Here is a 26,539-nt window from a genome sequence, read left to right on the forward strand (position 1 = left end):
TTTTGAAAATATTCTGAATTGTTGAAAGTGGAAGCAAAAAACTATTTTTTTCGGGACCACCCTATCTAAATTTAGCAATTTTGTCATAAAACATTACCTGTATGAGATAAAATAAATGTTTATTAAGCAAAAATGCTTAGAATTAAATTCTCTACAACTTTGTAGAATTATGTGAACTCTTAACTCAAAAGTGTAAAAAAATAAATTTCCAAAAAAAATTCACCGAAGGGCCACCCTAATGACAACTTACATCAAAAATAGATCTCTTCTTGTAGATCATTTATTCTGAAGACGTCAACATTCTAACACTGATGGTTTTCGAGTTATTGATTTATGTCGTGAAATTTGACGAATCCGACCATTGTGCGCTGGACTGATTCGATTCGCTCGGTACCGTTATTGTAGTTAGGATACCAAACAGCTGAACAGTACTCCAGGGTGGATCGTACGAGAGAACAATATAGTGATTTTAGGCAGTAGACATCCGTAAACTTCTTTGTTACTCTAAATACAAATCCGAGAGCTCTTGATGCTTTGTCAATTACATAGGTTAGATGGTATCTATAGGTTAATTGCGAATCCAGTAGAACACCCAAATCTTTCACGCAGTGTACTCGCTCGATAATCGTATTATGAAGATTGTAGTCAAAAATAATCGGCTGTTTCTTTCGAGAGAAGGTAATTATCGAGCATTTGGCAGGATTGACCACCATTCGGTTGAGGGAACACCAGTTGGAAAAGGCATGAATCTGTTCCTGGAGAAGGGAACAATCGTCAATGGAGCAAACACGTAGAAATATTTTAAGGTCATCCGCGAACGATAATCGTGGGGTTTTGATGATGTAGTGAACGTCATTAAAATACAGGAGAAATATCAACGGTCCCAAGTGACTGCCTTGAGGAATACCTGATGTAGCGCAAAAGCCGGCCGATCGGAAGTCGCCTAGGTTAACCACCAGTTGACGATCCGAGAGGTATGAACGGAACCAATTAAGAAGGCTGCCATTAACTCCTAACTTATCGAGCTTTGCGATCGCAATGTCGTGGTTGAGTTTATCAAAGGCTGCCGAAAGATCCGTATATATTACGTCCGTCTGAGCCCTTGTATTCATACTTTCAGTTACGTGGCCGTTGAGCGTCCTGCTGTGAAACCATGCTGATCGACTCTTACAATTTGCTTACAATTTGCGTTAAGCGACTCCATGACAACCATCTCGAATTGCTTGGAAATAGCACATAGCGAAGTTATACCCCGGTAGTTATTGATGTCTCGTTTGCTTCCTTTCTTGTGCACGGGAAACATGTCAGCCAATTTCCAACAAGATGGAAAAATTCCACTACAAAGCACTATGGGGCGGCTCCATACAAGTAGGTGGCCGAAAATATTTTCTTTTCATTTCTGCAATATTTCACACTTATATCGTAGAATATTGTCTAAAAGATGTGAAATACTTGTTTTGCAGGTCGTTATTACTTCTAAGGTCTCCAAACTCCCTGGAATACAGACCATTGATCTCTATGGAATATATCCCTTTTATCTACGAATGTCTCATGTACACAGCAGTCTATAGATGTGTATTTTATTGCAGCGCAGACCTGTAGAGTTCAAACTAGAAAATTGTATACTGTTGTTCCTATTATCGAATTTCTTTCGGATTCCAACCGATTCTTAACAGCGTGCACAAATGAGGTTATGGTGTGTCAAGCTTCAAGCTAGAAATATTTTATTTTTAGTATGTTTCATGTTTACATTTTTAGTTTTTATTTGCACTTACAAAATCGGTCTTCCAATAATTTTAAGTAGGAACAATTGTGAATTTTAGTAGCAACAAATTTAGTTCATAGGCATAATCGAATTCTATTTCTATAAGTAGCAAGGAGTTTTATATATATATAATAAATTTTGAAATTGATAATTTTACCACTGCAATGGCGCGACTTTTCTCGCAGCTCATTGGCACGAAATGACGAAATGACATGAAAGATGGATTTGGAGACGTCATTCGACGTGGACGGTTTCCGTAATCACCGGTTGTCAGGGGTTGTTCGCCTGGCGCTGTGGTAGATCTGGCGAAGCAGGGCTGCCAGCATGCACATCCTCCTCCCCGTAACACTGGTCTGCGGATGATCCGGGTCCAGTTTTACTAACCGGCGCCACATCCAATATAGCTAACCTTGAGACTGGTCTACGAATAATACCCCCATTAGTTTGAACCAACGCTTGCCGAATACGGCCATCCTGCCCTTTAAAAACTTTACAAATACGACCTCTTGTCCAACCATTCCTTCTCGCTTCTTCTACGATAAAGACTACGTCCCCAACAGAAATCGGTTTTACCTCCCCGAACCATTTACTTCGCCGAGTAAGTGTGGGCAGATACTCACGTGTCCATCGTCTCCAGAAAACGTCCATTTGAAACTGTATCTGTCCCCAGGTACTCCGTAAAGCGGCAGCTTCATTCGCTGGGCGCGCCGCTGGTTGTCGTACACCGCTTGAACTGCCTAGTATAAAATGATTCGGCGTAAGAGCCTCTGCCTCCTCAGAGTCTAGAGGAAGGTAAGTTAATGGTCTCGAATTTACCATACTTTCAGCTTCTTGCGCTAGCGTTAGCAGACCTTCGTCGTCCAATCTCCGTCCCCCGTTAGCTGCTTCCATGGCCGATTTAACGGAACGGACCATTCGCTCCCACGATCCGCCCATGTGTGGGGCACTGGGAGGAATAAATACCCACTTGGTTGTTGCGTTGGTGAATGTCTCGGCCATAGCTTCACTGATGTTCTGAATTTGTTCTTTCAACAATCTGTCGGCTCCTCGGAAATTCGTTCCGTTATCCGAATGTATTTCTATAGGCGCACCTCTACGGCTAACGAATCGGCGAACGCTCATAACGCAGGACTCAGTTGACAAACTGTACACTACTTCCACATGCACGGCCCGAACTGTCAAGCAGGTGAAATAGGCAATCCACCTTTTGACATTGCTTCTGCCTACTTTGACGAAAAGTGGACCAAACAAGTCCAACCCTACGTAGCTGAATGGTCTTGTGAATGAAGCTAGACGAGCGTAAGGTAATGGAGCCATTCGGGGTATTCGCGGCTGTGCTCGCTTAACTTTGCAAAATTGGCATTTCCTGACAATTATTCTGACAACAGTACGTAGATTTGAGATATGGTATTGTTGCCTTATTTCGTTGACGACTGTTTCCGGACTTCCATGGTGAAACTTTCGATGGATGGAGTCGATGATCAGATGGGTCAGTTTATGTTCTCTGGGTAGAATAATGGGTATTCTTGTGTTGTTGCTTACATGTTCCGCCGCTTGTATTCTGCTGTCAACTCGAAGGATTCCCAGTTCATCAACCATTGGTGATAATTGATACAGGCTGCTGGATTTGTCCACGGCACTGAGCACGTCGCTGGGCTGGTGCAACTTGTGAGTTAAGACTGCAAGCTCGTCTGGGTAAACCTCCCATTGCGTGGCTTTGATCAAATATTGCCAAGCTTCTACTAATTCCTCTTGAGACAGGTATGGTTTTGCAATATCTCTTTTGCGAGTCCGATTTAGAAATCTATATAAGTAGGCTGTAGTCCGTAGTAGTCGATTCCAGTTAGAGAACCTCTCCAAGTTGAGCACTAGCTTCGGCATGGACTGCTCCTGATGAATATAAACAGCACGAACTTCTGAGTTATCTTCTTTTAAGCATGGAGCTATTGGCCATTCTTCCTCACTATTTCGCAGAAACTCTGGGCCATTAAACCAGGCACTGTTCGGGCCGAAATCAGGTCCGTTGCCCCATTTAGTAGCAGCATCAGCTATGTTCTTCTTTGATGGTACATATCTCCATTCCCCAGCATTCGTTTCAGTCAAAATCTCGCCGACACGCACCGCTACAAACTGTTTGTACCTTCGGTTATCGGAGTTAATCCAGGCTAGCACCGTACTGGAGTCTGACCAAAACACTCTTCGATCTATCTGTATGGAATGACCATCAGCGACCATTTGCATCAGGCGCACACCTAACACGGCTGCTTGAAGCTCCAGACGAGGGACAGATATTGGTTTGATAGGAGCTACCTTAGTTTTGGCAGCCACAAGGGAACAATCCACATGCTTTCGTTGATTCACTATTCTAAAATAAGCGACCGCTGCATACGCCTCTTCGCTTGCGTCGACAAATATATGAAGCTGCACACGGTAGTAATGTTGGGATGTAGCTCGCAGGAAGTAGCATCGTGTTATACGTAACTGTTGTATTATTTTCAGCAATTCTACCCATGCTTGCCAGCGAGGTTGGAGGTTTGCGTTGATCTGGTGGTCCCATTGGATACCGCTGCGCCAGATGCTTTGAAGTATAATCTTACCCTGCACTGTGAATATCGCCAACAGTCCTAGGGGATCGTAGAAGCTCATAAGGCACTTGAGAACTTGTCGTTTAGTTGGTGGAGTTCTTGTTGATATTACTCTTTGAATGTCGTCGCTCATTTTCGTTGAGAATCCAAGTAGATCTTCAAATGAGTTCCATATTAGTCCCAGGACTCGTTCGGAATTGTCGCTTTGTGGCAAGTCAAGGCTACGTACATCGGAAGCTCTATCTTCTCCCACACTGTCCATTACTAGGCGACTGTTTGACTGGAACTTACGGATATTGAACCCACCGTTGGCATGAATCATCTGTACTTCTTGCATAACTTTAGCAGCTTCTTCAGCATCTTCGAAACTTTCCAACAGGTCGTCAACATAATGGTTTTTTATTATGCTTTGAACCGCGCGCGGATACTCCTGGGCAAATTCCATGGCATTTTTATTTTTAATGAATTGTGCTGAGGCCGGTGAACATGTCGAACCGAAGGTCGCTACGTTCATCAGAAAGACTTCTGGGACAGCAGTAGAGTTGTTTCTCCAGAGAAACCGCTGGGCATGACGATCTTCCGCTCTAATTATGATCTGATGGAACATTTCAGCAATATCCGCAGAAACGGCTACAGCGAATTGCCGGAATCGGAACAACACCCCAGGTAACGAAGTTAACTGGTCAGGGCCTTTTAAGAGCATATCGTTTAGCGAAACTCCGTGTGATTTGGCAGCTGCATCCCATATCATACGGATTTTATTCGGTTTTTTGGGATTAAGCACTACACCCAAAGGCAAATACCACACCCGTTCGGCGTCAGCTTGCTCCAATTCTTCTTGGGTAATACGATTAATGTAGCCTTTCAATAAGTATTCATCGATTTGCTTCACTACATTGGATTTTAAGTCTGGTTGCCTAGCCATGCGTCGTTCCAGGCATTCCAAACGTTTCATGGCCATTCCGTAGCTGTCAGGTAACTTAAACTTATCGAACCGCCACAGGAGCCCGATCTCGAATCTGGAGCCAATCTTTCTTGCCGTGGTTTCTAGCAAATTGCTAGCTCTTCTGTCGTCCTCCGACATTAAAGATGGCCCGGTCGACGTACCAACAGTTTCTGCATCGAAAAAGCCTTTCACCAAATCGTGTATCTTATGATCCGATGAACACTCGCAGGAATGGTAGTTCAGTGATGCTTCTGTTGACCGGGCTCGTCCGCCGTAGATGCACCATCCTAAACGTGTTTTCACCGCAATGGGTTCGTTCACTCGACCTTCTTTGGTTTTCAATGGGACAGTCAATCGAAGGTTATCAACTCCTACCAGCAATCGCGGTACCGCTTCAGAATAGCTGCTTACTGGAATTCGGCGCAAATGCGTATACTTGTTAGCCAGCCGACTAGCATTTAGGCTTTGACAGGGGAGACTGAGCGCTTTCACCGTACGTACCTCGGCCAACGGGAAGTGACGTTGATTTTCCGCAACTATTGATAATCTTACTGTTTGAGAACCATTCTCAGTCCGCGCCATATTCCCCGTCCACTTGAGACACAATGGTGACTCCATACCTTCTACGCCCAGCTGACGCACGAGCCCTTCTTCAATTAGAGTTAGTTGCGACCCATCGTCTAAGAAAGCAAAGGTTGCTACACTGTTTCCACCTCCACAAATTGTAACCGGAATGATTCTGAAGTAGAGCGACGGCTCCACTTCGCGATGTACGTGGTTTTCCACCATCGTCATTCTAGGTACGTTAGCGCGAGCAAAGTGCAATAGAGGGTGGTGGCGGTATTGGCATCCATTTACGCCACAAACTCCAGGGTTACGGCAGGCCCGTCTACCATGAGCGTTCAAACAGTTACGACAGATCCCATGCTGCTGAACGAATCGACATCTTCCTTCGACCGAATAAGACTTGAACACTCCGCATTCCTTCAATCGATGATTCATCTGACGGCATGCCGCACACGGCCTCTCGGTGCATTCTCCGCCGCTCTGCCGTGGTGACTCTAAGGTATGGGAATTAACTGCTGCACGTTTTTGTTTCCACTTGTCTTCAACTTCTCCTTTCTTCACTTTGTTCGCCATACCCGAGTAAAGCGTAACTTGACTAGCTGACTTCACTACACCACGCATAAATTCACCAAACACTTTTAAATCCACCTTCTGGTTGTTCTCCATATACTTCACCCACTCCATCTTCATATGCACTGGTAACTTGTCGACTAACTCGATTAACAGTGACGGATTCGACAGATGAGCTTGTTGATTAGCAGCTTCAAGGTGGTCGCATAGACTTTGAACTGCCATCCCAAAGTCGATGAGAGATTCTAATTTCTCTGCTTTCGGCGTGGGGACGGAATGGACCTTTTCGATGAGCGCATTTATCAACAGCTCCGGGCGCCCGTATAATAGGCGAAGCGTATCGATTATATGAGGGACAGATTCGGGAAGGAGAAGGCGACTACGTACCGCTTCCAGGGCAGGACCTTTCAGAGAGCGTTGTAGTCGGATCAAGTTTTCGGCGGGACTGTAGCCACATGCCAACGTAGAATTCATAAAGCTGCTGATGTACACTGGCCAGTCAGCAGGACTACCCGAGAAGATTGGGAGGTCTCAGGGCATTACTTGCCTGGCCGCCAATTGGGGGGCCGTTGGGGCAAAAGCGTTTATATTGTTCGTTAGGTTCAAATTATCAATGGCAACCTGTCCAAATTGCTTGGTAAGGTGCTCGAGGGTACTTGGTTGTGTCTCTTGGTTAGCATGCGATAAGGATGTTGAGTTTGGATGATCGTACTTACGTGGACGTGGCGGCTTAGGGTCTAGTTTACCTGAACTGGAAAATCTTACTTCCGGTACCGATTTCAAAAACACTCCTGCGTACTCCTGCTGATGACCAAACTGCTTGATAATCGCGTCGTTAGTCTCTTTCGGCTTCGGAAATATGGTAATTTGCTCCACATCGTGACGGATGTTCGAAGAGGATTCGGTAAACTCGAAAGGTTTTTTCAGTGATGTGGTCTCCCCTTCCTGCTGGACGGTTTTGGGAGTGGATTCCGGAAACAGTGGTCTCCTGGGTTGCTTTGGGATGGCACCTTTCCCCTTTTTTATATCAATACCAGGATCGTTCGCATGGGGTGGAGAAGCTCCTGCGGCCTCCTTTTCCTTATCAATTGTATTTAGCCACTCTTGAGTTTTCTTCGCATTGCTAGAGCGACTTTTGACACTACCACGATCTTCGTCACTCCCTTCTTCCAAAGCAGCTTCCATCAAGGCATACTTTTTCTCCAGGAAGCTTTTCTCCATATCCTGTTGTTCTCGGAGCTGACGCATTTTCAATTCTTGCTCTTCGTGTAGTTTCTGTAGACCTAACTGGGCTCGTTTCGATGCGGTTGAAGATCGGGAACTGGAGCTGGTAGCGACGGAAAGTACTGATCCGGAGGTATCGATGGGAGGGACACATTTACTGCAGTTCCATGTGCGATCTTCCACCGAGTGAGTGACGCCTGCACACGACATATGCCACCATGCCCCACAACAATCACATTGCACCAGATCGTCTACAGTATTCGGTCGGTCACATTTTACGCAACTACTCTCTCCTGACGGTGGTGTTGTTGCTGATGCCATCGGAACGATTTTCTTGAAGAGTTGTTCCTATTATCGAATTTCTTTCGGATTCCAACCGATTCTTAACAGCGTGCACAAATGAGGTTATGGTGTGTCAAGCTTCAAGCTAGAAATATTTTATTTTTAGTATGTTTCATGTTTACATTTTTAGTTTTTATTTGCACTTACAAAATCGGTCTTCCAATAATTTTAAGTAGGAACAATTGTGAATTTTAGTAGCAACAAATTTAGTTCATAGGCATAATCGAATTCTATTTCTATAAGTAGCAAGGAGTTTTATATATATATATATATATAATAAATTTTGAAATTGATAATTTTACCACTGCAATGGCGCGACTTTTCTCGCAGCTCATTGGCACGAAATGACGAAATGACATGAAAGATGGATTTGGAGACGTCATTCGACGTGGACGGTTTCCGTAATCACCGGTTGTCAGGGGTTGTTCGCCTGGCGCTGTGGTAGATCTGGCGAAGCAGGGCTGCCAGCATGCACACTGTTTTTATGTGAATTGAGTTGTACAGATGTTCTAAGTTACACAAGGACTCCGTCAAATACAGGCCATTGCATCTACATACGTAACAGGTTGTCTTTGTAGGATTTTTCAGATTGGTTCAGGCTCTTAACCCGTAAAACAAGTAAAGGGAATACAAATATAAAGCTCTATTAAAGCTAAACGAACTCTATGCAATAAAAGCTTCAAGATATATAAGTAAACTGCAACAACATTTATTTATTCATTATGTACATGAACATCCTCAACAAAATCATCATTTATTTCTTCAAGATCGATTAAAATATCTGTTATGGTATATTTTTCTGTACTCGAATCTGTTGTATTGCAAGAAGGTTCAGTCACTAAAAAACTTTGAACATCTTCTGGATATTCCAGATTAGATTTATTTTGAAGTCGCTTACCTAAGTTGAGGGAGCTTATCAAAGGATCCGACGAGTTCATAGCACGAATGAAAACGTCATGTGAATTTTCTTCTCTTGAGGCTTTCCTGGCATGATGAGTCCGACTTTTTTTTAAGTGCATACCAATAATTATCAAAAGATGTCCTTAGGTACAGACATTTTTGCTTCTTGTATTCACATATTGGATTTTAATTAATATCAAAATTTTACTTTTTATGAAATAATTTCAAATGAAGCCTAGAGTATTTTCGTAACCCTCAAGAGTATATTGTTTTTTCATATTTATTTGCTTGATACTTGATAGATAATGCCTCCTCTTGGTGAGCCTACGCCAAATGGAGTATCATATAGCTGCATAAGCTATCGCGTACACGGCCTACCACGAAGCCTACGACACTTTTCGTGTTATCTACTATCTCTATTTTAACTGTTCTTGATGCTCTTTTGTCATACGCATGGGATTTGTATCCAGCCCATCACAGTCTGCCGTGTATTATGAGAATAATTACATTTAATGTTTCAAAATTAATGACTTTTTTTTTCGAAAAAAGTGATCGGTATCGCACATTTGCAGCCATAAGCAGCTGGAATTTGTTTTAATGCCTTCTGGGAGGTCCAAAGAAAGTCGTAGTGGTAGTCGCTAAGCGAAACTTTGAGAAACTTTTTTTGTATGGAACTTTTTGTATGAAAAAAAAATTTTTTTTCTTCGCGTCATTTTCGGATGTTTCACTACCTATTTTCCCATGACCCGTTCTTCGCAAGTCTATGAAACAAGCTTTCAGAAACTTTTTAAAGAGTTGGAAAAGAGCTACTGTAGCCGAAGATATTGACAGTTGAATAATGCATTGATTTTTCAAGAACTAAAAGTGTCTGGCTCTAATGCCTATATCTTGATAACCATATGGCTTAGAGTGCTGATATGCTGGGGTTTAATGCTCCAAAGCATTAGCATTTAGTAGGTCAACTTGAATTACGAATCAGAGAAAGTCGATTTTTTTATTTTCGGCCACCTGATTCCCCATAGTGCAAAGGGAGAGCTGGAAGATCGAGTGGAGCGGCTCTAGAAGCAAAGCGATGTTTTTCTTGATAAACGCAATTGGAACACCATCGGATCCAAGTTTATACGATGTCTTGATCTTAGATGCGGCAGATGTTATTGACTCCACGCCAACGTCGATGATGCCGAGCGTCTGGTTGGCCAATAGAACATTACTGGTCGCGGCGGTGATAGACTCGGCTGAAAGTCTCTCGTCTTCGAACACGCTGGCAAATTTAGTAGCAAATAGATTGCAAATCTCCTGAGGTGTGTTAGCACATTCCCCATTAAGTGTCATCGATGATGGCAAGCCTACTTCATTACGTTGCTCATTCACATAGCTCCAGAACGATTTCGGATTGGTTTTTAGTCGTCGCTGTATGTCTTTTTGATAGCGTTGAAAAAGAAAACGGCTCAGCCGTTTGTACTCATAGTTGAGTCGAACATAGTGGCGTTTTAGTGGTAGAGTACGGAATTTTGTCAATTGTTTTAAAGCAGTTATTTTGTCTTCTTTAATGAACGAAGACCTTGCGTCATCCACGGGATTTTTCGATTGGGCCGCACGATTTTCTTCGGAACGTGTCTATCGATGACGTACGCCAGGATATTGGATAAGGTTTGTGCGGCAATATTGACGTCAGTGGCATGTAAAACATCCTCCCAATTCAAACTGGAAAGTACTTCAATTATACTGATGTAGTCGGCTTTCCGAAAATTGTACGATACAGCAGTCGATGGGTTGAAGTGATCCAGGCATATATTTTCCTCTATAGTGACTACAAGAGCAGGATGATGAGAAACGTCTTTGACCAGGGGCGCTGGTGCCGAGTTGATGAAAGGAGCTGTGTCACGACCACTAACGAAGCAAAGATCCAGAGAGCGACTATTTTCATTGGTTATGCCATTGATTTGGGAGAGGTTAGCAGTGCTATAGCCGTCTAGCAGAGTAATTGATCAGACGTGCAAGGTAGAACATTCGAGATCCGGTCGGATGAAGCCGCTGTGAGTCGGAGTCCAGGAAATTCCCGCTAGGTTGAAGTTGCCGAAAATTATTACTACTTCATCCCTAGGAGCAGCAACGCTTGCAATCGAAGAGCAGGAGCGGCAGTGTGCATTAATTAGCTCCAAGTCGCGAGTACGATCCGGAGGGATGTATACTGCGGCCAGAAATATTCGACGGTCGGTAAGTTGAACAGCTACCCATACTTGCTCCACGTTGCAATAGTCGTCGTTTTCAATCATTTTCGCCTTTAGTTTCGAGTTAACTGCAATTAGGACACCACCTCCAGTAATTTTCCTACTATTCCTCGAATTACGATCGCAACGGAAAATTTCATAACCCTCGTCAAAAACATAACTTGACATTGTTCTGTTGTCTAGCCACGTCTCGATTAGGACTAAAATATCGTAGCTGTGATCCAATACAGCCAGCTTGTAGTCGTCTATGAGGCCATTCATACCGCCAACATTTTGGTAGTATATGGCGATTTCCGATGGAAGCCGTTGTGCGGTGGTAGTGCTAGAATTCGGAACACAATCAGGAAAAAATTTGAAACAATTTCACGCTGATCGTATTTGCCGTCGTTGGATGTTCGGAAGCCCCTAATTCCTGCCTTAAGCACAGGACCGGGACGACTGCTGATCGCTGGCGGCATTGGCTCGACCGTGTTAAGGGGATTCGGGGCTTCCTCGGGGCAGTCGGCAAATATGCGTCCCGGTGATAATCTCGTCGAGCATGAGGCAGCTGAAGGTTGATTCAAAGTCTGGCGACAATGGTTGACAGTAGTAAAAGCTGACCGCAACGGAAGTTCGCTGATCACAGGCATTAGTTGCGGAAGAGTAGAATCCTGTATGGTTTCACTAAAAACTGCAGAATTTTCAGACAGGGAAACGTCCATAGATGGTTGATACTTGCCGGAAAGAAGAGTGCGGAAGCCCCTGTCTCCAAACCCAAACACAGGACCAGGACGGCTGATGATCGAAGGCAGGAAGGGCGCGACTGTGTTGAGTAGATTAGGGGCTTCCTCTGTGCTTGTGGCTGTTGTGCGTCCTGGTGCGGCTGGCATGAGTCTGGTTCGATGCACGATGAGTAGATGTATGCGGCAGACTGAAAGCGGTGAATGGATCAGGAAACGAAGTGCTTGGAAGAAAACGATACTTGCCTGTAACGGGGGCTCGGAAGATCCCGTCTCCCAACTCAAACGTAGGGCCGGGATGACTGAAGTACGCTGGCTGGGGAGACGATGAGAGAGATAGGGACTTCCTCGAGGCTTGTGGCAGGTATGCATCCCGGGGAATAAAGACTGGTTACTCCATCAGCAAAACTTTGTCCGACGAAATATCCAGTGAATCGTCGAATTCCGCAGCAGGCTTCGGGCGCCAAAAATTATTATAACAAATTTTATTGTGGTTTTCACAGCTATTCTAAGGAGCAGGAAGGAGCATTTACTTATTTCTTATGTATGGCGACAATTGGTACACCCACCCTAACTGTTGGAACGGTAGCGATTTCTATCGACGGAGATGGAGTGCTTCCGGTACCAAGTACAAGAGGACGCTTACGTTTGGCATTTTCATCAGCGACAGTGCTGAAAAGTCTTCGACTTTTGGTGAATCCCGGGTTGATTTCGACTTGCTTAGAGGACTTAGGAGCAGGCATTGCATTTTATCCCATCATTCGATCTTCTGAGCAAAGATACTGATGATATCCAGGGATATCGATCTTAGTTATCTATCTGCTCAGTAAACAAAGTGCAATGTTCGCCATGGAGACACATTTTTTCACTGTTTTTGTTGTAGCAACGCCCTCGCAACGTGAACAAACCCCGAAACACGCTGGCTATCTAGATCATCATTGAATGCTCAAATGATAATATCTTTCCAGAGTGCTATTTGATTAGGGATAATATCTTAGCATAAGCAAAGATAATATCCTTTGCTCAGATGATATTGCAAAGCCTGCTTAGGAGTAAACGAGTTGGAGTTGATCAATCTGGCAAAATTTGTTTTTATTTCGGCTTTCAATTCGTCCATTATTTCCAGCTTAAGGTTTTGCAAGATGTCGCTGTGAGAATTAAGAGCGTGTACTTGTCCAACTTCGTAGGCCGCACGGGTAGTATTACGGAAACGGGTATCATCCATGAGTTTAGTGCAAGAGTTGCACATCCAAAAAAGTTGTTTATTTTTTACAACTTCTTCAAAAATATCCGCTGCTATGCCACAGCATCGAGGGTGAAATATAGCTTTGCAAAAGCCTTGGCACTCAACTTGTATTTCGCCGATATCATTGGCACATGAACTGCATACCAGTGACATTGTGTTTGCGGGAGGCTTTTCGATTTCAAATCAAGAGTCAAGACGACAGCGTATCGAATAACTGCACAGATCGGAGGTAAACAAATACGTGGACGAAGGAACAGCAATCGGTTGTACGGTAGCCGAGTGAAGTGTTGTTAGCGAACAGTGACGCGTTATAAACACTTTCTCGCGCGGCACGGACTGCGGTGAACAATTATGTTCTATGTGTTTTTTCGCGGTAATTCACGTTAAAACGGTAAAACCTTTAACTTGTCGTATTACACTGTGTTATAATGCTCGGGGCGACGCTGGATGCAACATTAAATAAAACACTTTACGCGGTGAAAAACGAAAACAAAATCAGAAAGTGCTCCGAAACAACAACACAGTGACAGTCCAGATATGAATCCATTTCCTGTTCTAGTGATTGCTAGAACATGAGAAAGGAAAGGAAAGGAAAGAAGCAAAGTGGAAAGGGACGGGCCTTGGATTGAACCCAGGACCTCCTGCGTATGAGGCAGAAGTGGTAGTCACTGGATCGTGCTTCAAGATGCAACCCAAAATTAATCTAAGTCTGGGATCTCCAATGATGGAAGTCAAGTCAAGTACGAGATACTGAAGACGGCCTTCCCAAGTAACAATTTCCATGCTTATTGGATTTATTTAATTCTTATAGTGGTTTTATGACAGCAATCGCCATGGCTTGTTTCTCAGTTTTATTGACGATCTTATTACTATCAATAAATCTGCTGAAAAAGCGTCAAACGTCAAATGCCGATTGATCTTATGAGCAACTTTACGGTTGTTCTGAAGAGATTAATAAGCCATATTTTCAAAACTCGATCAAAGCCACAGTTTTTAGGCATAATGTGGTCAAATGAATAACCTCAATAGGAATATTTGCATTGCAAAAAGTTTATAACGGTGTAGAATAAAAGTAATATTTTTAGTATTATAGTATTTAGATAAGTATTTTCAAGTCGGCGAAATTTATCGCTAAAATCCATAAATAAATGATATTTTCATCCCGCAGAACACTTTTTCTGCTAAATGAATGTAATTGGGTGAAACATCCACAGATTAGGTGGATATTTACGATGTTGATGTTTTAATTATTTTCAATTTAAAGCGCTAAACTACATTATTTTTCCGGCGCGTGGTATACAGTCTTATTTTTTTACCTAGCCTTCACCATAAAATCGAACGCGCAGCTTATTTCAAAGAAAGTATATTGAAAAACAAACCTGATAAATATTATTTTGTTGACATCCTCATTATGAATTTCATCATCAGTCCATAAAGCAGAATTTTGCCAGAGAAGCCATATTCTCTTTTTTGCGGGTGATTTAAAAAGGGTTTTCAAAATAAACTTATAAGAGGTTCATAGTGGTTATCTAGAGAAGGCCACTTGGCCATATTTTACTCTTATAGTGGTAATTAGAAAGTTGTCATGTAGTAAGGAATTTTATCGTTAGTTCTTATGATTTAATCTTGAAAACCATTTCAAGAGTGGAATAAAACTTGGAATGTTACCTGGGTTATTTTTGATACGTATCTGTAAAGTGGTGGAATTAAATGTGATAGACTAACTCATCCTAAAACAAGATATTCAAACTATTTGAAGGAAGGGAAAATGAGGTAGGAAGAAGAAAAATGTTGGATGTAGGCTATAGGCAGTAGATAAATGAATAAATATATGAATAATAAATGAAAAAGATGAAAGAAAGATTAAAGTAAATATTAGGAAAAAAGAAAAAAAAAACATGAAAAAAATGAAGGAAAAAGACTGAAGATCAAAAAATAAAATTGTGTAAAAAGAAAAGGAAGATTAAATAAGGAGGGAAAAAAGGAAATAGAAGAATGAAAAGGATGAAAAATGTATGTTCATTCGATAGCTTTTGGCGAGTATATGATGGATCCGAGTGAAATTCCTCTTTAGTTTTACACGAAATCATTTTTTTGGGCAGGAAAATAAAATTTCCATAAAGAATTAAAAAAAATTATATAAGAAAAGGAATTAACCAATAAAGAAATCAGGGTATAAGCAACAAACAAATATAAAATTCTCTTAATAATCTAAAATTTCCATAAACAATATCAAAAATTAATTATAGCACGAACAGTTAATGAACAATTAAGTAACATTTTAAAATTTATCGTGCTCTATAAGAGGATTTCATGACCAGTTGCTAATAAAACTAATAACTCCACCAATACCTCTTCCTAACATCATAGCCTTCCGGCCTAATGGATCAATCTAGAAGAAGTTAATATTAAAACCGTATTAAGAGTAGTAATAAAACTGCAATAAAACATTGTATTGAATTTGTTGATACTCTATAAGAGGTTGTCGTGACCATCATAAGAGTAACAATAAAACTGTTTCAATTTCATATTTTGGATTAAATTTATTGTCATTCCATTGCCTTTGTTTTTATTTTCACTAGATAACAATGTCCCCTGATGTGTGGAAAATAAAGCTTCTGATTTTACTTGTAATGATTGATGTTGAAAATGAAGTATTGTTTGAGTAGTTCATACAACAAAATGACATGTGCAACCAAATTTATCGTGAATATTGAGTTTGTAGAAGCTTAAAATCAACGCGCCTCGAAATTATCGAATAATCACATAAAAATAGGAAATTCAATATGTTTCTAAACTGCTCCAAATATTTCAATTTCAAATAGATTTCAATAAAGCAACTGTGCTTCTATCAAAAAACCTCTGAAATAATTTAATGCCACTAATGAATAATCAGATGGTCTTCGGTTCGATAACACGCAGCCTAGTGGCTGAGACGGGAAGCACTTTTTCATCCTACTGCCCTACGATGCTAAATCTGTGGAAATTAAAGTTCTTGGCAGATTTGCGGATCCGTATAAGAAATTTACGAATGCTAGTAATTTCCTGAAATTAGTGAACCTGAATGCAAAAATTATTTTCTCCTTCACTTTTTTAGAAATCGGAAACTCGAAATCATCGTGAATTAAAATGATTCTTCATCGCATCGGCTTTTCATGAAAAGCCGCAAGTCAATTAAATGCATATATTTAATAGCATTTCACATTTATGTGTCTCATTTCCCAAATCTAAATCAAAACTAACTTTTTTTTTTAATTTGGCGAATTAGAAGTATCTTAAGTTTATCAGACACACATGTCACTCACATTATGTCGGTAAAAATATGCTAACCTCATCAAGCGTCTTATTGCATAATTCACGTATAAGTTATTAACATGGCGAATAGATCGAGTCACGTTGAGTAGTTTTAAAGCAGTGACCCAAACTGGTTTTATGACGCATTTGAAAGCAATAATAAAACTATTATTAAAACTTCAAAGCTAAAAAAGTTTAGTTTTAAAACATGGTTTATAAGAGTTTTATGGATATCTCAAGAGTGATATAAAACCTTTGTTCGTTGGCATTGCTTATAACCACCATAAAACAATAAGATTTAATTATTCCCACAATAAACCCTTATTAAAATTCATATAAAACCCAACGGTCACAGATTTGTTACTTGGGACACTATTGTACGTTTACTTGCTAGGTGGACACGGTCGGTTAGAGTAGCCGTTCCACCAAGTGTTCGTTAACGTAGTCGCTTGAGTATTCGCAGTTGGTTTGAGCGAGACAAAGTAAATGTCAAACTGGAGGAACTTCAGGAGGAATTCCTCAAGGAACTTCTGGAAGAATTATTGTAAGAACTTCCAGAGGAATTCATGAAGGAACTTGCGGAGGATTGCCTGAAGGAACTTCCGGAGGAATTTCTGAAGGAACTTTCGGAGGAATTCCTGAAGGAACTACCGGAAGAATTCCTGAAGGAACTACCCGAAGAATTCCTGAATGAACTTCCCGGGGAATTCCTGGAGAAACATCCGAAGGAACTCCTGGAGGAACTTCCGGAGAAATTCCTGGAGGAATTTGCGGAGGAATTCATGTAGGTTATTTCTGAGGAATTCCTGGAGGAACTTTCGGAGGAATTCCTGAAGGAACTTCTGGAAGAAATCCTGAAGGAACTTTAGCATAAATAAACCGGAGGAATTCTTGGAGGATCGTCCTGAGAAGTTTCAGCAGAAATTTTCGAATTATTTCCTGGAGTAGCTTCCGGAACAATTCCTGAAGAAACTTCCCGGGGAATTCCTGGAAAAACTTCCGAAGGAACCGGAAAAATTCCTGAAGGAAAGTCTGAAGAAAAGTCTGGAGGAACTTTCGGAGGAATTCCTGGAGGAACTTCGGGAGGAATTCCTGGAGGAACTTCCAGAGGAATTCCTGGGGGAACTTCGGGAGGAAATCCTGAAGGAACTTCCGGAGAAATTCCTGAAGGAACTTCCGAAGCAATTCCTGGAGGAACTTCCGGATGAATTCCTAGAGGAGTTTCCAGAGCATTTTCCGAATGATTTTTTGTAGAAAATTTCCGAAAGAATTTCTGTAGCAGTTTCTGGAGGGTCGCTATAGAAATTTCAGAAGGACATTTTTGACATAGAAGAATTCCTGGAGGAACTTCCGGAGGAATTCCTGGAAAAACTTCAAGAGGAATTCGTAGAAACTTCCGAAGGAATTTCTGGGGGAATTCTTGGAGGCAATTACAGGGGAATTCCTGGAGGGACTCCCGGAGAAAATTTTAGAGGAATTTTCGAAGGATTTTCCGAATGATTTTTTGCAGAAACTTCCGAAAGAATTCCTGTAGAAACTTCGGAATAAAATTTTGAGGAATTTCTAGAGGAATTTCTGGAGGAATTTCTGGAGGAATTACTGGAGGAACTTCTGAAAATTTCTGTAGGATTCCTTATAAAAACTTCCGAAGTTTATTTTGTGGAATTTCTTTTGGAATTCCTTGAGGTACTTCCAGAGGAATCACTGGAGAAACTGGGAGGGGGGAGGAACTGCTGGAAGATTCTCCAGAGGAAATGTTTGAGGAATTTCTGGGGGTATGGAGACAGTTCCAGGGGATTTCCTGGAGGGTATCCCGGAGGATTTTTAGAGGAATTTTCGAAGGACTTTCCGATTGATTTTTTGTATTTTTATTAGGAATTTCTGGAGGAATTCCTGGAAGAACTTCCGGAGGAATTTCTGGAGGAACTTCCGAAAATTTCTGAAGGATTCTTTATAAAAACTTCCGAAGTTAATGTTTGAGGAATTTCTGGGGAATTCCTGGAGGTACATGCAGGGGAATTACTGAATAAACTTCGGGGGGAACTGCTGGAGAAACTTCCGGAAGAATGCTTGGGGAACTTCAGGAGGAATTCCTAGAGGAACTTCCGGAGGAAATTCTGGAGGAACTTCCGGAGTAAATTCTGGAGGAACTTCCGGAAGAATTCCTGGAGGAGCTTCCGAAGCAATTTCTGGAGGAACTTCCGGAGCAATTCCTGGATTAACTTCCAGAGCAATCCTTGGAGGATCTTCCGGAGCATTTCCTGGGGGAAATTCTGGAGTTTCTGGAAGAACTTTCTGAGGAATTCCTAGTGGATTTTTCGGAGGATTTTCCGAATGATTTTTTGTAATAACTTCCGAAGGAATTCCTGTAGAAATTTCCAGAGGACTCCCTATAGAAACTTCTAAAAGAAATATTTTGAGTAATTTTTAGAAAAATTCCTGAAGGAACTTCCAGAGGAATTCTTGGAGCAATTTCCCGAGGTATTCTTGAAGGAATTTCCGAAAAAAAATATTTAAATAAACTATTTATAATTCATGTGGAAATTTCTGAAGGATATCCTGTAGAAACTTCTGGAGGAAATTTTGTAGGCATTTCTAGAGGAATTTCTGGAGGCACTTCCAGAGTAATTCTTAGATGAACTTCTAGAAGAATTTACGGAGAAACTTCTGGATAAACTCTCGGATGAATTTCTGGAGGATTTTGTGGAGAATCTCCTAGAGAAACTGTCGAAGGAATTTCTGGAGAAAGCTTCAGAAGAATATTTTGAGGTACGTTCGGAGAAAGTCTACGAGGATTTTATGAAGGATTTCCTGGAGGAGCTTGCCTAGGAATTCCCTGAATCAATCACGATTTTAATTCTCCTTCAAATTTTATGAATACTTTAATATTTTTTCTAAATAAATATAAGCTCAAAATCTCGAGCGCCAGAGATAAATACATATATCCATTCCGTAATAACTTATTTGGAACCCAACAGCGACAAGAAAATGTTAACTGTTCAACTGTCAACAACCGTATGTATTGTGTCTGTTTTGCGTACGTTTTGTATTTTTGTACAAAACGTATCAAACGGATTACAAAACGCAACGTATCCATTGTGCTCCGGCCTTAAGCGTTCATCTGACGATATGCATCACTAGCTAATTTAAACGCTTGTTGATTAACACATGACCGTGTTTTTCGCAGTAACCTTTGTTTGGCATTTCGCTGACGTTTTAATCTACGTAGCTCCGGGGTGCCCCAAGCTGGTTTACCAGGTGGTCTAATCGTTGGTAGGTTCTCATTAAGCCACGCGCACAAGGTATCGCAGAAACGCACAGTGATTTCGGCTACATCGTTAGAGTCTTTGAATATTGTAGCCCAGCCAATGTTCGATAAATACTCTGTTAGTGTTAGTGCTAAATACTCACGGCGGGCAGCAGGGACTATGTCCAAGGGCTTGACGATCCCTCCCCAGGCCATCTGCGAGTTGTGGGGCTTGCCTAGGATGTGGTGGGGTTTGACAGTGGGCCCTGTTAAACCTCTATAAAAAGCTGCATGTATCCGCAAGTAGGCTCTACCAAAGCGACCGTGTGCCGCTCAAAGCGCACAAGCCCAAGTCCTGGTGTTAGGTGGGACGCTAAACAGCCCTGACACGACGGCCCTCCGACGAGACAGGAGGTTTGCGCCGGCCCAATAAGCCGCCTAGAAAACCAATCATTACGAACAATATAAGAGATAATGCGACTCGATATAATCGGCAAAGACCTAGGCGACGAATACAGGATCACGATTGGAAGCTTGGAACATGGAATTGCAAGTCGCTAGGTTTCGCAGGTTGCGACAGGATGATCTACGATGAATTACATCCCCGCAACTTCGACGTCGTGGCGCTGCAGGATATTTGCTGGACAGGACAGAAAGTGTGGAAAAGCGGGCATCGAGCGGCTACCTTCTACCAAAGCTGTGGCACCACCAACGAGCTGAGAACCGGCTTCATAGTGCTGGGTAAGATGCGCCAACGCGTGATTGGGTGGCAGCCAATCAACGCAAGGATGTGCAAGCTGAGGATTAAAGGCCGTTTCTTCAACTATAGCATCATCAACGTGCACTGCCCACACGAAGGGAGACCCGACGACGAGAAAGAAGCGTTCTACGCACAGCTGGAGCAGATATACGATGGATGCCCACTGCGGGACGTTAAAATCGTCATCGGTGACATGAACGCACAGGTAGGAAGGGAGGAAATGTATAGATCGGTCATCGGACCGGATAGTCTGCACACCGTATCGAATGACAACGGCCAACGATGCATAAACTTCGCAGCCTCCCGCGGAATGGTAGTCCGAAGCACCTTCTTTCCCCGCAAAAATATCCACAAGGCCTAACCAAGAAACGGAAAACCAAATCGACCACGTTCTAATCGACGGTAAATTCTTCTCCGACATCACGAATGTACGCACTTACCGCAGTGCGAATATTGAATCCGACCACTACCTCGTTGCAGTATGCCTGCGCTCAAAACTCTCGACGGTGTACAACACGCGTCGAAGTCGGACGCCGCGGCTTAACATTGGGCGGCTACAAGACGGTAGACTAGCCCAAGAATACGCGCAGCAGCTGGAAGTGGCACTTCCAACGGAAGAGCAGCTAGGCGCAGCATCTCTTGAAGATGGCTGGAGAGATATTCGATCCGCCATTGGTAGCACCGCAACCGCTGCACTTGGCACGGTGCCCCCGGATCAGAGAAACGACTGGTATGACGGCGAATGTGAGCAGTTAGTGGAAGAGAAGAATGCAGCATGGGCGAGATTGCTGCAACACCACACGAGGGCGAACGAGGCACGATATAAACAGGCGCGGAACGGACAAAACTCGATTTTCCGGAGGAAAAAGCGCCAGCAGGAAGATCGAGACCGTGAAGAAACGAAGCAACTGTACCGCGCTAATAACACACGAAAGTTCTATGAGAAGTTAAACCGTTCACGTAAGGGCCACGTGCCACAACCCGATATGTGTAAGGACATAAACGGGAACCTTCTTACGAACGAGCGTGAGGTGATCCAAAGGTGGCGGCAGCACTACGAAGAACACCTGAATGGCGATGTGGCAGACGAAGATGGCGGTATGGTGATGGACCTGGGAGAACGCGCGCAGGACTTAAGGACTCACGGTGGTGAGGCACTGGCTAGAGCGCTGCACTGGGTCATTACCAAGATTTGGGAGGAGGAAGTTTTGCCGCAGGAGTGGATGTAAGGTGTCGTGTGTCCCATCTACAAAAAGGGCGATAAGCTGGATTGTAGCAACTACCGCGCAATCACATTGCTGAACGCCGCCTACAAGGTACTCTCCCAAATTTTATGTCGTCGACTAGCACCAACTGCAAGGGAGTTCGTGGGGCAGTACCAGGCGGGTTTTATGGGCGAACGCTCCACCACGGACCAGGTGTTTGCCATTCGCCAAGTACTGCAGAAATGCTATTCGCGACAACGTGCCCACACATCATCTATTCATCGACTTCAAAGCCGCATATGATACAATCGATCGGGACCAGCTATGGCAGCTAATGCACGAACACGGTTTTCCGGACAAACTGACACGGTTGATCAAAGCGACGATGGATCGGGTGATGTGCGTAGTTCGAGTTTCAGGGGCATTCTCGAGTCTCTTCGAAACCCGCAGAGGGTTACGGCACGGAGATGGTCTTTCGTGTTTGCTATTCAACATCGCTTTGGAGGGAGTAATACGAAGAGCAGGGATTGACACGAGTGGTACGATTTTCAATAAGTCCGTCCAGCTATTTGGTTTCGCCGACGACATAGATATTATGGCACGTAACTTTGAGAAGATGGAGGAAGCCTACATCAGACTGAAGAGGGAAGCTAAGCGGATCGGACTAGTCATCAACACGTCGAAGACGAAGTACATGATAGGAAGAGGTTCAAGAGAAGACAATGTGAGCCACCCACCGCTAGTTTGCATCGGTGGTGACGAAATCGAGGTGGTAGAAGAATTTGTGTACTTGGGCTCACTGGTGACTGCCGAAAATGACACCAGCAGAGAAATTCGGAGACGCATAGTGGCTGGAAATCGTACGTACTTTGGACTCCGCAAGACGCTCCGATCGAATAGAGTTCGCCGCCGTACCAAACTGACAATCTACAAAACGCTAATTAGACCGGTAGTCCTCTACGGACACGAGACCTGGACGATGCTCGTGGAGTACCAACGCGCACTTGGAGTTTTCGAAAGGAAAGTGCTGCGTTCCATCTATGGTGGGGTGCAGATGGCGGACGGTACGTGGAGGAGGCGAATGAACCACGAATTGCATCAGCTGTTGGGAGAACCATCCATCGTTCACACCGCGAAAATCGGACGACTGCGATGGGCCGGGCACGTAGCCAGAATGTCGGACAGTAACCCGGTGAAAATGGTTCTCGACAACGATCCGACGGGCACAAGAAGGCGAGGTGCGCAGCGGGCAAGGTGGATCGATCAGGTGGAAGATGACTTGCGGACCCTCCGTAGACTGCGTGGTTGGCGACGTGTAGCCATGGACCGAGCCGAATGGAGAAGACTCTTATATACCGCACAGGCCACTTCGGCCTTAGTCTGATTAAATAATAATAATACGCATGAGTAGGTTGTTGACGTTTTCCGGTTTCTGTTGCGTAGCCGTCAACGTCGCTTCAGCTTGTATGCAATCATACACAAGAACGATCGAATGCAACTTATCGATTCGTTGATTGATTTTGCTAATTGATAATTTTCCGCCAAAATTTCTATCATAGGAATATTGGAATGATCATAAATAGCAGGAATAATCAAAATATATAGAACTGCGTACAGTTCTCGTACTTGCTTTATTCGAATGAACATAATAAAGGAGCTTCAATTGACAGTAAATACACCATATCACTTGAGCAATTATTGAAAATTTATCGCACCAGAGGAAGTACAACATCATATTTACATTCAATAGAACTTACTATTAAACATATTATTTTTTTGCTTGGACAAACTATTATATTGAATTCTTTTTACTTTCCTCTCAAAACCGTTAACAGATAATGACCAGGCTTGTACACAAGTTTTCGAAAAAGGCTTGCATAGAACATATTTTTAAATAACTTTCACTTACTAAAATTGTAGATAAATCACACTTATTATGTTTAACTTGTTCAAAATGCACCACATTTCGAAAGATTAGATGTTTGTGATCCATTTTTGACCTTGATTGACTAGTAATTCTTTCTATAGGGTTAACGATGGCTTTTCTAAAATGCTCAAAATCATTGATTTTACGAAATTTATTGAGGTATATCTCAAAATCTCGACGTGTTAGAGAAAATCTGAAGTCAGATTCGGATTCAGCGAGCAAAAATCTACTAGGGACACATTATTTAGTGTTAGGGACAAAATCTTGTTGAGCTGTGTAATCGCTTGATCATCTGCGTAGGGAAATAGGCTCTAAAACGCGCCCGATGCAAAATGCCTTTTGGATATTCCCACCCTAAAGTCACTCCTCTCAAGAGGCAGCTGGTGAGACAGCGCGCTCACCCGTGGTATGTCGAAGTGAAATAAACTGGGGAAATCACGTTAAGCCCTTAACTCATATCTACCGTGTTTGAGATGTTCGTAACAAAACTAGACCTAAAATTATGTAGGTTAGGCGGAAAAAGTGTCAGAATAATCGATAAGAAGGTAGGAAATCCCGAAATTTTCCACATTTTGATAAAACATCTAACATTTTGGTGAGGCAAAACCGCCATAGTGGGACTAAACTACAATGTACCACGCGTCTCCATGCACTTTTCATACCAGAATTCTGATTCGCCGACGCGTGGTACTTTCCACCCTAATACCTGCCAGTTAAAAGGCATTTTTCCTCATGAGTTTTCTTTTACATTAGGCAAAGATACACGTGAAAATCGTTACAGCTAAGACATTAAAGGAGTCGTTGCTTAGCTAGGGTATATTAACCCCTCTCCCCCTTCCCTTGCTTCACGAAAATACGAACAAACAAGCACTTTTCGCATGAAACATCCCTTTTAGCATATGGCTGTTTCATCTATAAAAACCTCACTTCGAATGTGTTGATTAACAAGCCAAATATTGTAAAAAGTTCATGGATCATTTTGCGATTTTAGTACTAGATGTTGAAATTTAGGGCTGCGAAAATGATGACATGAATACGAATCATGATAATTTCGTATATAATCTTTATAAAACATTTCTATTTCACAGATTTTGACCACCCACAGCTGCCTCATAGCCACACAGTTCGACATGCGCATTTTCGTATCATTTCGGCTCGGTTCGACTCGCCTTCGTACGGTCCCATCATCGTCATCATCATCACCGATGTTGCTCCCCAATGTTCCAACGCAACCACCAACGTCGTAGTACCCGTCTCCAAGCCTCAGTGCATTCGACGATTCGAAGCATAGCCGTAGTAAAAGACAACAGCATGCAACACCATCACCGCGCGCCACCCCACCAACAACGACCGTAGCATAGAGCGTAGATATGTAGTGTAGAAGTGCTTCCGTGAACGTGCTCCACGCTTCGTCGTCAGCATCGCGGCGCTGCTCCCCATCAGTAGCAGCAGTTTCCACGCTTTGGTGTGCTGAGCCATCAGAGCATCAGTTTGCTTTCGATCGTCGTCGAATGCGATTGGTTTGTGCTGAGTCGTTCGTCAGCTGTTCGCTCTCGGGGTCGCCGCGCGTTTTTTGAAACAACATCAACGGCGAGTTGCCGCCGCGCCATAAAGTAGGTGATTGTCTTTGTAGGTATTTATCGGCTGTCTGTCCCGTGTGTCTATCCATCGCGAAAGAAGAGGAAATAACAACAAGTGTTGGGCTAGGAAATCTAGTTCAAGTGATTTACAGTAGAAGGCAAAAGGGGTTGCCGGTTTGGAGACCTTTGCTGGGGTTCCGCCAGCGATTGGCCGGAAGTGCAGAACCGTCGTGTGTTGTTTGTCGCCGTAGGAGGATATCGGAGATCTGTGCGACGAAGTGTGCGAAGCTTGGGGTGTTTATTTGGGTTGATTTAAAATCGCGCGCGGGTGTTTGACTCGCTTTCAGTCCGTGCAAACAGTCAACGTGTGAGATCGGTGATTTTTTCAACATTTTTTTTCGTCTCTCCTTCTCCAGGGTGGTGTGTGTTTACAATTACGTTTGGCTGGCATTGGAAGAGCAGAAAAAAAAGTTAAAAGTTGTTTTCGAAGAGATACACAAGTTGCCAAAGTGTTGTGTACAGCTGTGAGTGTCCCAGCAAGTTCCGGCTTTGCGGATCGATTTCTGTGTCACGAAAGAAGGTGAATAATCTGTAAATCTATTTTAAATTAGTTTTGAGAAACCGGTGCCCGGTTTGGTCGTGCCAAAAGTTTCACAAACGAACGCCTGGATTAGTTCGGAAACTGATGAAGAACGGGTCAAGCAGATGGCCGTGTATGCCGGCAAAATGATGAAAATGTGTCTCGTTTTATTGGTGGATTAAGGCTGTGTTTGCCTTATTTAATCGAATCATCTCCGTCATTGAGAGTGGCGACCGAACGGTCGGACTGGTCCGGATGTAGTTTCTCTATTAGCGGAGAAGCGCCATACAAGTAGAACGAAGAGCTGATAATCCGAAATAGCTGTGCTACTGCTGCTAGTGGTTTGGTTGAATACTGCTAATTATTATTTATTTCGTTTTCCTAAGAGTGATAACCTCATCTAGAGTTGTGCTAATGATGCTTCTGAGCAGCGATGCCAGATGGTACTGTATTTGATTTCGAAGATCTAAGTCGAAGCCTGAGCTCATATTCTTGTAGAACAACTAATGAAGAGGGAATCGAATGTGTCATAGGAAGCAAAATTTAAAAATGTCACGTGGATATGCCGTCCAGAGTTATATTATTGTTGAAATTTAATTGTTATGAATCAAGTTGATGTGTTGGCTACAATATGTGTACTCAAAACGGGGTTGATGCACAAGCGTTTCACCGTAGTAACGCAATTCATATCAATGTGACTGAAATTGATTGCATATGAATATCTTGTAGTTGTATGCTGCTTGGTCTAGAACTAACATGAGCTTCAAGTTGGTAGATCGACAAAGCTCGCTGAACGTTAATTGAAAGTGCTGTTAATTTGAACAAAGATTATTTGTGCTGATGAATATTCT

General features: G+C 42.8%; 2 protein-coding genes and 1 pseudogene across 7 annotated transcripts; 1 reads left to right on the plus strand and 2 right to left on the minus strand.

Moving 5' to 3' along the window:
- Positions 1–1,801: 1,801 nt before the first annotated feature.
- LOC134215009 (uncharacterized) lies at positions 1,802–2,929 on the minus strand. 6 transcript variants are annotated; one of them, XM_062694279.1, is made up of 3 exons: positions 2,582–2,929; positions 2,386–2,502; positions 1,802–2,181 (listed from the first exon to the last, which is right to left on the minus strand). In XM_062694279.1, the coding sequence occupies exons 1-3, from the start codon at positions 2,885–2,887 to the stop codon at positions 2,170–2,172; spliced, it is 435 nt and encodes a 144-aa protein (XP_062550263.1). In that variant the 5' UTR covers positions 2,888–2,929; the 3' UTR covers positions 1,802–2,169. The 6 variants fall into 6 exon arrangements, with proteins under 6 accessions (XP_062550263.1, XP_062550261.1, XP_062550257.1 ...); XM_062694277.1 differs by having other exon boundaries at positions 1,802–2,186; XM_062694273.1 differs by having other exon boundaries at positions 1,802–2,502; positions 2,587–2,929.
- Positions 2,930–3,024: 95 nt separating this feature from the next.
- LOC134209180 (uncharacterized) lies at positions 3,025–6,907 on the minus strand. The gene is made up of 2 exons (XM_062685164.1): positions 3,308–6,907; positions 3,025–3,054 (listed from the first exon to the last, which is right to left on the minus strand). Exons 1-2 carry the CDS (start codon positions 6,905–6,907, stop codon positions 3,025–3,027), a joined length of 3,630 nt encoding a protein of 1,209 aa, XP_062541148.1.
- An 18,270-nt stretch (positions 6,908–25,177) lies between these two features.
- LOC134210722 (leukocyte receptor cluster member 8 homolog) overlaps positions 25,178–26,539 on the plus strand; it is a 308,392-nt pseudogene continuing 307,030 nt past the window's right edge.

Source organism: Armigeres subalbatus, chromosome 2 (genome assembly GCF_024139115.2).
Source record: "Armigeres subalbatus isolate Guangzhou_Male chromosome 2, GZ_Asu_2, whole genome shotgun sequence".
Lineage (NCBI taxonomy): Eukaryota > Metazoa > Arthropoda > Insecta > Diptera > Culicidae > Armigeres > Armigeres subalbatus.

Coding starts and splice junctions, on each gene's coding strand:
- LOC134215009 (XM_062694273.1), bottom strand. CDS start 2,887: ATGAGCGTTCGCCGATTCGTTAGCCGTAGAGGTGCGCCTATAGAAATA. Junction 2,503..2,586: donor GCTAGCGCAAGAAGCTGAAA/GTATGGTAAATT, acceptor ATTTTATACTAG/GCAGTTCAAGCGGTGTACGA.
- LOC134209180 (XM_062685164.1), bottom strand. CDS start 6,907: ATGAATTCTACGTTGGCATGTGGCTACAGTCCCGCCGAAAACTTGATC. Junction 3,055..3,307: donor GAATACAAGCGGCGGAACAT/GTAAGCAACAAC, acceptor ACGCTCGTCTAG/CTTCATTCACAAGACCATTC.